The sequence below is a fragment of the Pleurodeles waltl genome, chromosome 1_2 (genome assembly GCF_031143425.1).
Source record: "Pleurodeles waltl isolate 20211129_DDA chromosome 1_2, aPleWal1.hap1.20221129, whole genome shotgun sequence".
In the NCBI taxonomy this organism is placed as follows: domain Eukaryota; kingdom Metazoa; phylum Chordata; class Amphibia; order Caudata; family Salamandridae; genus Pleurodeles; species Pleurodeles waltl.
In genome coordinates this window covers 1,119,546,376-1,119,559,808 of record NC_090437.1, presented here as the reverse complement: position 1 = coordinate 1,119,559,808, position 13,433 = coordinate 1,119,546,376, and the positions used below count along the sequence as shown (strand labels likewise).

The following is a 13,433-nucleotide window of genomic DNA, read 5'->3' as shown; positions in this document are numbered from 1 at the left end:
TTTAGGGGCATATTTATACTCTGCGGCATTTTTTTACTCTAATTCGGTGCAAAATTAACTCCATATTTATACTTTGGTGGTAGACCCGTCTAGCACCAAGGCCCTGATTTATACTTTTTTTTTTTGCCGCATTAACGTCATTTTTTGATGTAAAAGTGGTGCAAATTTACAAAATATTGGCCCTTATTTATACTTTTTACTGCACTAACTCAGTTTTGCACCAAAAAGTTTAACACCGGCTTGCACCGTTTCTGTGCACCAGCCGGGCACCATATTTATGGAATGGTGCAAGCCGGTGCAAAGGGTAGGCTAGAGTAAAAAAAAAAATGACTTTAGTCGGGTGGGGCTGGCAGTATAGGAGAAGAGGGTTTAGCACCCAAAAATGACTTTAGGCAGGTTAGAGGAAAAAAAAAAAAGACTAACCAGATTAGCGTCATTTTATGGTGCTAAACCTACCATGCCACGTGACTCCTGCCTTAAAAAAGGCAGGAGTCATGCCCACCACCCCAATGGCCAGCACAGAGGACAAGGGTCCCCTGGGCATGGCCATTGCACCCTGTGCCATTTATGGGGGGCCATTTCAAGGCCCCCTATGGCACTTTCAAAAATAAAATGCAATCTTACCTGTACTTACCTGGGATGGGGTCCCCCATCCTCCGCAGTCCCTCTGGTGTGGGTGGGGGTGCCCAAGGGGCCTGGGGAGGGCACCTATGGGCTTATTCCATGGTGTTCCACCATGGAAATAGGCCCACAGGTCCCCTACCGCCTGCCCTGACCCGGGCTTTAAAAAATGGGGCAAAGCAAGCTTTGCCCCATTTTTTAAACCCCTCCTTCCTCCCTTGCAAAGAAAAACAACTTGTAACACTCCGAGCCCAACACTAGATGGCAGGAGTATGCATAGCATGTGAATCTGCAGCAGAACATGCCACGAACAGATGTACACTGGGTAAGTGACATTTTCCGTTCGATGGCATGTGTAGCTGCAGATACACATGCTATGCATAGACTACAAAGCAGTTTTTCCTCCCATAAGCGGTGATCAGCCTGTAGGAGTTGAAGTTGTTTGAAATAGTGTTCTTAGTACAGCCTGTCCTACTGTGGCTTGTTGTGTTGCTAACACATCTTCACAGTAATGCTTGGTAAATGTATGGGGTGTTGACCAAGAGGCTGCTTTACAGATTTCTGTCATTGGTATATTTCCTAAAAATGCCATTGTTGCTCCTTTTTTTTCTGGTGGAATGTGCTTTTGGTGTTACTAATAGCTGCCTTTTTGCTTTTAGGTAACATGTTTGGATGCATTTTACTATCCATCTAGCTAGTCCTTGTTTTGAGATAGGATTACCAGCATGTGGTTTTTTTGAAACGCCACAAATAACTGGTTTTCCTAAATGATTTAGTTCTATCAATGTAATACATTATAGCTCTTTTAATGTCCAATGTATGCAGCGCTCTTTCTGCTACAGAGTCTGGCTGTGGGAAGAAGACTGGGAGTTCCACTGTTTGATTGATATGAAACGGTGATATCACCTTTGGTATACATTTTGGGTTTGTCCGAAGTACTACTTTATGTTTGTGTACTTGTATGAAGGGTTGTTCAATAGTGAAAGCTTGGATTTCACTAACTCTCCTTAATGAAGTAATTGCAACTAGGAATGCAACTTTCCATGTTAGGTATTGAATCTGACATGAATGCATAGGTTCAAATGGTGGGCCCATGAGTTGTGTCAGTGCAATATTTAGATTCCACGAAGGCACTGTGGGTGTTCTTGGTGGTATGATGCGTTTTAGTCCTTCCATGAAGGCTTTGATAACAGGGACCCTAAATAGAGAGGTGTGTTGTATATTTTGCAAATATGCTGAAATAGCGGTGAGATGTATTTTGATGGACGAAAAGGCTAAATTTGCTTTTTGCAGATGAAGCAAGTAACCTACAATGTCTTGTATTGATGCTGAAAGAGGGGCAAATCTGTTTAGATTGACAGTAAAACAAAAACCTTTTCCATTTGTTCGCATAACACTGCCTGGCAAGTGTGTTTTCTAACTTGTTTAATTACTTCCATACATTCTGTTGGAAGATGTAGATATCCAAACTCTAAGACTTCAGGAGCCAAATCACTAGATTGAGTATTGCTGGATATGGATGCCTGATCAGTTGTCTGTTTTGTGTTAACAGATCTGGTCTGTTGGGGAGTTTGATGTGTGGTACTACTAACAGATCTAATAGTGTTGTGTCCCCTGGTTGACGTGCCCACGTAGGTGCTATAAGTATGAGTTTGAGTTTGTTTTGACGCAGTTTGTTGACTAGAAATGGAATGAGCAGGAGGGGGGGGGCGGGAAGCATAAGCAAATGTCCCTGACCAGTTGATCCATAGAGCATTGCCCTTGGATAGAGGGTGTGGGAACCTGGATGCGAAGTTTCAGCATTTTGCGTTCTCGCTGATGGCGAATAGGTCTATGTCTGGTGTCTCCAGTGATGAAAGTATGTCTGAAGCACTTGGGGATGAATTTCCCACTCGTGTGTTTGTTGATGATCTCGGCTGAGAACATCTGCTAATTGATTGTGTATCCCTAGAATGTATTGTGCTACTAGGTGAATGTTGTTGTGTATTGCCCAATGCCAAATCTTTTGTGCTAGAAGGGACAGTTGCGATGAGTGGGTCCCTCCTTGTTTGTTTAGGTAATACATTGTAGTCATGTTGTCTGTTTTGATAAGAATGTGTTTGTGAACGAGAAGAGGTTGAAAGGCTTTGAGTGCCAGGAATACAGCTAGCAATTCTAGGTGATTTATGTGAATTTGTTTGTGTTTGGTGTCCCATTGTCCTTGAATGTTGTGATTGTTGAGGTGTGCTCCCCATCCAATCATTAATGCATCTGTTGTAAGTGTGGTTTGAGGTACAGGGTCTTGAAATGGCCGCCCTTTGTTTAGATTTGTGGAATTCCACTACTGAAGCGATGTGTGTGTTTGTCGGTCTATCAACACTAGATCTTGAAGTTGACCGTGTGCCTGTGACCATTGTTTTGCAAGGCACTGTTGTAAGGGCCGCATGTTTAATCTTGCATTTGGGAGAATGGCGATGCATGATGCCATCATGCCCAGCAGTTTCATGACAAATTTGACTGTGTACTGTTGGTTTGACTGAATTTGTGCCAATACATTGTGGAATGTTTGCACTCTTTGTGGACTTGAGCTTGCAAGTGCTGTTTGCGTATTTAGTGTGGCTCCTAAATACTGATGAATTTGCGCAGGTTGCAAGTGGGATTTTTAGTAGTTTACAGAGAACCCTAGAGTGTGTAGGGTTTGTATTACATAATGTGTATGGTTTTGACACTGTGTATTACTGTTGGATTTTATTAGCCAATCGTTGTGATATGGAAAGACATGGATGTGTTGCCTTCTTAGGTAGGCTGCAACTATTGCAAGGCATTTTGTAAATACTCTGGGAGCTGTTATCCCGAAGGGTAACACTTTGAACTGGTAATGTTTTCCCTGTATTACAAACCTGAGATATTTTCTGTGCGCTGGATGGATGGGTATGTGAAAATACACATCCTTGAGGTCTAATGTTGCCATGAAATCTTGTTGTAGCAGTGGGACTACATCTTGTAGTGTTACCATGTGAAAGTGTTCTGATAGGATGTAAAGATAGAGAGTTCTGAGATCTAGTATTGGTCTCAAGGTTCCATTTTTGGGGGGAATAAGGAAGTACAGGGAGTAAACCCCTGTTCCTATCTGATGTTGTGGTGCAAGCTCTATGGCTTGTTTGAGTAATAGTGACTGTACGTCTTGCAACATTGAGATGTGTTGGGAGGAGAGTTTGTGTGGTTTTGGAGGTATATCTGGGGGAATTTGTGCCAATTCTATGCAGTAACCATTGCATATAATAGACAATACCCAGTTGTCTGTGCAGTCTTCCTCCCACAGGTGAAGTGTGATGAGGGAAGATGTGGAGCGAGTCACTATTTTGTCTGTGAGGCTTGTTTTGCAGGCTGATATTTTCCCCTACCTCTGGGGAATTGGCATTTATAAGTTCTTCTAAACCCACCTCGTTGGTACTGAAGCTGGTAAGATGATTTGGATTGTGAGGTGGATGCCTCAGATGTTTGTGCTCTAAAACCACCCCTGTATTGAGGTTTCCGAAATGAACCTCTGTATTGTGTAGTCTACAGAGCACCCATGCCTTTAGCGGTGTCTGAGTCTTTCTTCATCTTTTCAATGGCAGTATCAACTTCAGGGCCAAAAAGCGGTTTCTCATTGAATGGCATATTAAGGACAGCCTGCTGGATTTCAGGTTTAAACTCCGACGGCCGAAGCCATGCGTATCTCTGAATAGTAAAAGCAGTATTGATTGTCCTAGCTGAGTCTAGGGCTAACCTAATCTGGTTGTTAGTAATAGCCTGCCCTTCCTCAACTATTTGCTGTGCCCTCTTCTGTTGATCTTTGGGGAGATGCTGGATATCATCTTTCATCTCGTCCCAGTGGGCCCTATCATACCTAGCCAGTAGTGCTTAGGAGTTGGCTATTCTTCATTGATTGGCTGCTTGCGAGACTACTCATTTACCAGAAGCATCGAATTTCCTGCTCGCTTTGTCTGGTGGTGGTGCATCACCAGATAACTGGGAGTTGGACTTTTTCTTTGCCGCACTCACAACTACAGAATCAGGGGGCAGTTGTTGAGTAATGAATGCTGGGTCAGAGGGAGGTGGTTTATATTTTTTCTCCACTCCGGGAGTGATGATCCTGGCCTTGACTGGCTCTTGAAATATTTGATGTGCATGTTTTAACATGCCTGGAAGCCTGGGAAGGGACTGGTAAGTAGTGTGAGTGGAGGATAATGTATTAAAGACAAAATCATCCTCAAAAGGCTCGGTGTGCATGGTGACGTTGTAGTATGATGCTACCCTAGCTAGAACTTGAGTGTATCCAGTGCTATCTTCTGGTGGTGGTGGTGATGATTTGGAAGGAGAGCAGTCTGGGCTATTATCGGAAATGGGATCTGGATCATAGAGATCCCATGGGTAGACATTGTCGTGTTGTGAATCTGCAGAGTGTACAGGAGACTGTGCAGGTGTAGGAGTAGTAGGTGGAGAGACAATCAGGTGCGGAGAATGAGGAGGAGACTGATGAGGTGAAAATTGTGGGGGTGGAGATTTTTGCTTAGGCCTTGGCACTTTAGCTGGTGGCTGATCAGTGTCCAATTGTCCTTGAAAGGCTAGCTTCCTCTTAGTCTTCAGAGGAGGTGCAGTTATAATCTTGCCATTGTCTTTATGAATATGAATTCTGGCCTGCCTTTCATCAATTTCCTCCATTTGTGTGAGTTCCTCCGAAAATCTATGGCTTTCTTTAGGTTGTTTCAAAAGTCCATGCTCCTCTGTGTAGATGGGTCTTTTCGGTTCCGAAGCCGGTTTTCTCGGGATCGAAAGGCGGGGAGTGGATGTTGGCCTCAGCTCCGAAAGGGATTCGACTCGGATGTGTCAGTGTTTGCCTGTTTCGGAGCCTGTGCTTCGGCTCAAATCCAAAGGCCTCGGTTGCGTGGCCTTTCTCGGTGCCAAAGTTGTTGCCTGGTCACCGGAAGCCTTTTTGCGGGTGGAGCCATGGCCTTCTGGTAGTGGCGTTCCCGATGCCTTGTGTTTGGGCTTGGATTGGACAGGGGCAGGTGTACTCATGTGCTGTCCTGCCGTGACCGGTCTGTCCTCCTCAGACTCCTGCTTTGGAATCGGACCCTTGGACGGAGACTGCGGTGTGCATAATCTCCTCTTCCTCTACGTCAAGATGTTCTGTGCTTCTCGACGCCATTTCCAACCTTCGCGCTCTTCTGTCTCGTAGGGTCTTCTTCGAGCGGAAGGATCTGCAGGCCTCACAAGTATCCTCTCGATACTCTGGAGAAAGACAAAGATTATAGACCAGTTGTTGGTCTGTATATGGGAACTTGGCGTAGCACTGAGGACCAAATCGAAATGGGGTCTGGTCCATGAGGCTTCCATGCGGTCGGCCCGACCAGGCCAGAGTTGGGCGCAGGTGTCCCGAAGGGCGAGTAAAGAAGTTGGATCCGCCGGTACCGAAGTGTCGATGAGAGATGTTACGCAATCGAAACAATACCGACAAATTAGGGAGTTTTTAGAACTTTTCCGACTCAAACTATTGGAGTGAAAAGAAACACGTCCGAACCTGATGGCGGAAAGAAAACAATCTAACATGGAGTCGATGCCCATACGCAATGGAGCCGAAGAGGAGGAGTCACTCGATCCCGTGACTCGAAAACACTTCTTTCAAAGAAAAACAACTTGTAACACTCCGAGCCCAACACTAGATGGCAGGACTATGCAGCTACACGTGCCATCAAACATATATATATATATATATATATATATATATATATATACACACACACACACTTGCTTTGTGTGGTAAAGGCATGCGTTGCCATATAACCATAAATAATTAAACAGTACTTGCCAACCCCCACTTTGTGCTGCACCAAGGTCAGGAGCAAACAGTATCCTGTTGTCTACTATTGGGATGTGCTTAACGCATTCCTTCATGTCACAGGACAGGTCTTGGACCTCCAATTGTCATGGACAGACCTAGGCCTCTGAACACTTGCTAGATTAGCATATTGTCAGGGCCTAAAATAAAAATTGGGATACCAGATTCTCATGTAGCTAGATACTGGCGGCAATTCCAATCCCATCAGAAGGACAGAGCCTGGGGACATGATCAGCATCTCCAAACTGTGAATAGTACAAAATGCTCTAAGGCATAGTGGCTTAGACAGACTGGCGCTACATACAGGGTAACACAACTTGACCTACAGTGATGATGGCAGAGTTCTCCCATTTGAGAAAAGTGGTCATACAATCAAATTTAAGGCTTGTTCAATTGATAATTCGTAATAAGATATACAACCATAGGTCCATACTATTTGCTGTGGGTCTTGTTGAGCGCTCCCTTTGATTATGCTTTAAAAAAGGCTGCTTTTTTTTTTTTTATAAATATCAGACATTCTGGGACTGCATTCCAGTTCGACCGTTCTGAGAGAATTTTTAACATGAAGGTGCATATTAAATTGACTCCACACATGGATACTTTCAGAGTAGGAGTAAAATTGTCTTGACTAAATACAAAAAGTGATTTTCTACAATTTAGATGTGGTCTGTGGCTTAGAGAGATCGAACCTTTGAATGGGGTACTACTAGGGCTTTGCATAACAGCAAACGATCTGTGCACGAAGGACGTGGATGCCGGGGAAGTGGAAAAAATCCAAACTACATGGAATGCTTGTTTACATTACTCTGTGCCAAGTAGAAGTGAGAATTATTGTCTAAGTGTTAGGAATATATGCAAATGCAACTTGAAAATAATGTGCCGTTATATTAAAATTATGCGTCTTGTAGATTTGCTCATATTTGTGACATCCTCAAGGGATACTTCCCTTATAGTTATTGTATTAAGTAGTTACATTTGGATTTTTTTGTTGTTAAAGTGTCACAGGTAAGAGCTTTCCAGTCACTTTTAACATCCTTCTCAGCAGACCTTAACAGTGGGTGGAGCGGTATTTCTGTTTGCTTGTTTATGGGTGTCAACATTGTCTGTATTTTGCCCGGAGCAGAAACCAAAGGTCCATTGTAACTTGTTTGGGGGAATAAACACTATTGACCTTGTTTTTCAGAGCAGAACTACAGGTTAACTACACCTTTCTGCATCAACTTTCCGCCACTACATTTGTTTTCCTTTTCCTTTCTTCTCTTCGATTTTTCAATTTCTTTATCTGTACACTCGCATTGGGAGGCTTAGCTATTTAACCTTCATTTATTTCTAACCAATTATTATAAGACCATCATGTCATTTTATGATATTCTAAAGAGGTTTCGAACCAATATAATTGGCCTATCCTGGGAATCCTCTGGTACACCGCCAAGTTTTGGGGCAGTTTACTTACTGTTCAGCGAAAACACTGAAAGGGGGGCGGCTAGTAAGTACTTAGTTAGATTTTACCATTTGTTTAAGTGAGATGTTACGTTGGACATTTTCAGAAGCATTGTATTTCTCCGTTTGTAGGGCGGGAGGAGCGTGCACGGCTGCTGCATTCTTGAAGGAGTTCGTGACCACTTCTCATTGGGCGCACCTGGACATAGCTGGAGTGATGTCAAACAAAGATGAGGTGCCCTACCTTCGCAAAGGCATGGCAGGGCGACCCACGAGGACTTTAGTTGAGTTTGCAACTCGTCTCTCCGAAGAGTCACAAAAGAATTAGAAAAGAATGTAGTGTACTGACCTAGCCAATGTTAAATCATGCAGATGACATATAAAGGAGGTCTTCTCTGTTGAGATATATATATATTTGTGTTGGTCTATAAACATATTGCTGTTTGAATAAAGGTATCCTTAAAATAGATTTTGCTCTATTTCTTAAAGTTGTTCATTTTGAGAAGTGATCCAATTATTTGTATTTAATTTGAAAACAATTAAATCCTCACATGCAACTTCCGTCATGTTTTGCAACAAAGGAGATTTTTCGGAGAGAAGATTCACAATGATGGCTGAGTGTGTGTGTGTGTGTCTCTTTGCCCACAGATGAGGTCCTTTTTGGTCTGCAAATAATCTTACATCTCAGCCTGTGTCGATGCTTGAGCATTGTAGAACAGATCTACAAATCTGGCTCCTATTAATTATTACCGTGGAGGAATCACAAGGCTATCCAAGATAGGGGTAGTTTTTCTTGCTGTTGGCAGTCAAAAAAATAAAGGAACTCGGTCCCGCTTTTTTGTTGCAGTGATGCTTGGAGTGGTGTTTGAAAAGCCAATTTCTTCATACATCTGGCAATAGAAACACCAGTGGGGTTCATTGTATTGTCTCAAAACTAAGAATCACTGCTTCAAGGTTAGGAGTCTGCAAAATATAGAAGCAGTTGTCTTACTGTGCAGAGAAAAGCAGGCACTATTTCCTCCTCTACTATTCATGATCACTTTGAAGGAGCATGGATGGTGTCAAGACCTCAAACAGTCCACTGTCACCCTTGAAGCGCATCAACTAATCCCTTATGCTGACAAACGGTTCCTCCACTTCCCAGGGTCAGGTCTTCTTACCACCAAATCTGCCCTCAGCTTTTTCTTGTGCAGCCAATAATGATTTGCCTCTGATGCCACCTACTGCTCCCAACACAACAGTTTCAAGGCCCTGGTTCAGTGGAGCGCAGAGCAGGTTATCAACTGTTCAATGTTAACTTCAGAACCATTTTTTGCATAACAAATGAGGAAACCAGGGGCTGTGTTAGACATTAGGCCCTGGGCCGCAACGGGCATGTGTGCCCACGGGACACAATGGTATTAAAGAAAGGGCCACATTCCCTTCCTTAATATTGATCGCACTAGTGGTACATGTGCACCAATGCTATCATGAGGGTATTCCCTCATTTGCATGGGGACATGGCCCCATGCAAATGAAGGAATTACTCTCCTGCTGCACCTGGACCGTATTATGGACACTGGCTCAAAGGCAAACATTCCTTTAGGAAGCCCACTTTGTGTGCCTCCTAAAGGCAGCCCTCTGGAGGAGGGGGGAAGAATAAAGGGGGCGGTGGAGTTCCCACAGAATTCCCCTTGCAGGTTGGTGCAGTCACTCAGTGCACCCACCTAAAATGGGATGGATCTCTTCCCCCCCGCGCATGCTGTATAGTAGGGCGCACTTTCCCTGTTTGTGCCCAGTGCACCTATTAAAAGGTGCACTGTTGCACAAAATTGAAGTGTGCCACATATATTATATATATCTATATGGAAAATATCACTTACCCAGTGTACATATGTTCATGGCATGTAGTGCTGCAGATTCACATGCTATGCATATCCTGCCATCGGGTGTTGGGCTCTGAGTGTTACAAGTTGTTTTTCTTCGAAGAAGTCCTTTTTCAAGTCTCTGGATCGAATGTCTCCGCCTCTCGGTGATAGTGCACATGGGCATTGACTCCTTTGTTAGATTTTTTTTCCCCGCAGGGTATAGGAAGAAGTGATAGTGAAAGGATGTAAATGTACAACTACATGTAATAAGTAAATAAGATGTCCATGCAAATCTAAATATATATGTACAAATTAGTACTGCAACAACTTGGGGAGGCAGGAAGGCGCATGTAAATCTGCAGCACTACATGCCACGAACAGTTGTACACTGGGTAACTGACATTTTCCATTCAGTGGCATGTGTAGCTGCAGATACACATGCTGTGCTTAGACTAAAAAGCAATTATCCTCCTAATAAAGCAGTGGCTAGCCTGTAGGGGTTGAAGTGGCCTGAAATTATGTTCTTAGCACTGCTTGTCAAACATTGGCTTGTTTTGATAAAACATCCACACAGTAATGCTTTGTGAATGTATGTGGTGTGGACCATGTGGCAGCCTTGCATTTGTCTGCCATTGGTATGTTCCCTAAGAATGCCATAGAGGCACCCTTTGTCCTAGTGGAATGTGCTTTAAGAGTTATCAAAAGTTGCGTTTTTGCTTTAATGTAACATGTTGGAATACATTTCACAATCCATCTAGCGAATCTGTGTTTTGAAATGGGATTACTTTTATGTGGTTGTTGGAAAGCAACAAAAAGCGGTTTAGTTTTCCTACAATCTTTTGTTCCGTCAACTTAGTACATTAGAGCGATTTTAAGGTCAAGAGTGTGTAGAGCTCTTTCAGCAATTGAGTCTGGCTGTGGAAAGAAGACTGGCAATTCCACTGACTAATGTGAAAACACGTTTGGTAAACATTTTGGGTTTGTCCTAAGTATAACTTTGTGTACACTCACTCACTCCTAATAAATTAATTGCTACTAAGAAAGCAACTTTCCATGTGATAAATGGAATATCACATGAGTGCATGGGCTCAAATGGTGGCCCCATTAGTCTTTTGAGTACAATATTAAGATTCCATGCAGGAACTGATGGAGTTCTGGTGGAATAATACGTTTAAGTCCTTCCATAAAAAGCTTTTATGACAGGAACTCTAGAGAGAAGTATGTTGTATGGTTTGTAGGTATGCTGTTAGATAAATTTTAATAGAGGAAAAAGCTGTTTCCTTTTTGTAAATAAAGCAAGTAGCACACAATATCTTGTACTGATGCTTTAAGTGGATCTATATTTTTAGGTTGACAGTAGTAAACAAACAGTTTCCACTTGTGTGCATAGCATTGTCTGATTGTTGGTTTGCATGCTTGTTTTAGAAACTTCCATACATTCTAATGGAAGGTGTAAATTTCCAAACTGACTTCAGGAGCCAAATCGCTAAGTTGCGTACACTGGGATTGGGATGCTGGATTTGACCTTTGTTCTGTGTCAACAGATGTGGTCTGTTTGTAAGTTTGATGGGGCACTACTGACAGATCCAGGAGAGTTGTGTACCGGTGTTGGCGTGCCTACATGGGAGCTATGAGTATCATGGTGAGAGAGGTGTGATGCATTTTGTTGACCAGAAATGGAATTAACGGGGGAGGGGGCGGGCATATGCAAATATCCCTGACCAGTTGATCCATAGAGCATTGCCCTTGGACAGAGGGTGTGGGTGTCTGGATGCAAAGTTTTGGCATTTTTATGTTTTCGCTTGTTGAGAAAAGGTCTATGTCTGGTGTTCCCCACATTTGAAAGTAATGTTGAAGTACCTGTGGGTGAATCTCCAACTCATGTATTTGTTGCTGCATCCTGCTTAATAGGTCTGCTAACTGGTTGTGTATCCCTGGGATGTATTCCGCTAGTAAGTAAATCTGATTGTGAATTGCCCGTTTCCATATTGTTTGGGCTACAAGGGACAATTGGGATGAATTTGTTTCCGTGCCCCAACCCCCCCACCCCCTAAAAAAATTTCAGATAATACATTATCAGTTCTTATCAAGACTGTCTTGTGTGTGATCTGAGGTTGAAATGCTTTTAGGGCCAAGAACACCACTAACATTTCTAAATGATTTATGTAATAAGTTAATTGTGTTGAGTTCCATTTCCCTTGTATGGTTAGGTTGTTGAGATGCACTCCCCAACCTTTTATAGACACATCTGTTGTGATTATGGTCTGTGGCACTGGGTCCTGAAATGGCCTCCCTTTTATTAAGTTGTTGATATTCCACCATTGCAGAGATTTGTAAGTTTGGCTGTCTAACACCAGATCCTGTGCCTGAGAACATTGTTGTGAGACACAGTTGCAATGGTCTCATGTTTAGTCTTGCATGCAGTACTATTACTATGCATGATGCCATAATTCCATGATAAATCTTAGTGTAATTTTGATTGACCTGTATTTGTGATATGAGGTTTTGAAAAGCCTGTATCCTTTGTGGTTTGGGTAGGCTAATGCTTTTTGAGTATTTAGAACTGCACCTAGATAAGGTTGAACCTGTGCTGGTTGAAGATGAGATTTTTGGTAATTGATTGTGAACCCTAATGTGTGTAGGGTATTTATTGTGCATTGAGTGTGTTGTTGACACTGTAGAATATTGCTGGATTTTATTAGCCAAACGTCTATATAAGGGAAGACATGTATATGTTGTCTTCTGAGGTGAGCTGCAACTACAGCTAGGCATTTTGTGAAAACCCTTGGAGCAGTTGTTATGCCGAAGGGAAGTACTTTGAATTGGTAGTGTTTGCCTGATATTATGAATCTTAAGTATTTGCGGTGAGCTGGATGTATGGGAATATGAAAGTAGGCGTCCTTGAAGTCTAAAGCAGTCATGTAATCTTGTCTTTGTAGTAGTGTCTCCGGCTCTAAAGTTTTGCCCTCTATAAGAGCCTCTAAATGACCCTCTTGAATAATACTGCTGCATTTTGTTTTGGATGGGAGGTGGAAGCCTCTGTAGTTTGTGGTTTAAAACCTCCCCTAAACTGTTGTTTCCGAAAGGAACCCTGAAAAGGTGTGGTGTATATAGGGCTCCCATGGCTTTTCCAGTATCTGAATCTTTTCAGAGTTTCTCAATAGTAGTATCTACTTCAGGTCCGAAGAGATGCTGTTTATCGAAAGGCATGTTAAGCACTGCCTGCTGTATTTCGGGTTTAAAACCGGAGGTCCTTAGCCATGCATGTTGTCGGATTGTTACGCTAGTGTTGATACTTCTAGCTGCAGTGTCGGTTGTGTCTAGGGCAGATCTAATCTGGTTATTTGTAATAGCCTGTCCCTATTCAACAATTTGCTGTGCTCTTTTGGTATTCCTTCGGTAGGTACTGCAAGAATTCTTGCATTTCATCCCAATGTGCCCTGTCGTATCTTGCCAACAGAGCCTGGGAACTGGCAATACGCCATTGGTTGGCTGTTTGTGTAGCTAACCTTTTCCCCGCAGCATCAAACTTCCTACTTTTCTTGTCAGGGGGTGGGCTATCCCATGAAGACTGACTATTAGCCCTTTTCGTAGCTGCACTGACCACAATGGAGTCTGGTGGCACTTGCTGGGTAATGTATACTGGGTCTGTTGGTGCAGGC

At 43.0% G+C, this 13,433-nt stretch overlaps 1 protein-coding gene across 1 annotated transcript in view; it reads left to right on the top strand.

Moving 5' to 3' along the window:
• Window positions 1-8,393, top strand: part of LAP3 (leucine aminopeptidase 3) — a 159,468-nt gene extending 151,075 nt beyond the window's left edge. Inside the window, exon 13 of the mRNA XM_069202263.1 lies at window positions 8,057-8,393. Within this exon, the coding sequence (XP_069058364.1) occupies window positions 8,057-8,252 (196 nt within the window). The 3' untranslated portion in view covers window positions 8,253-8,393. The remainder of the gene's footprint in view (window positions 1-8,056) is intronic.
• Window positions 8,394-13,433: the final 5,040 nt, after the last annotated feature.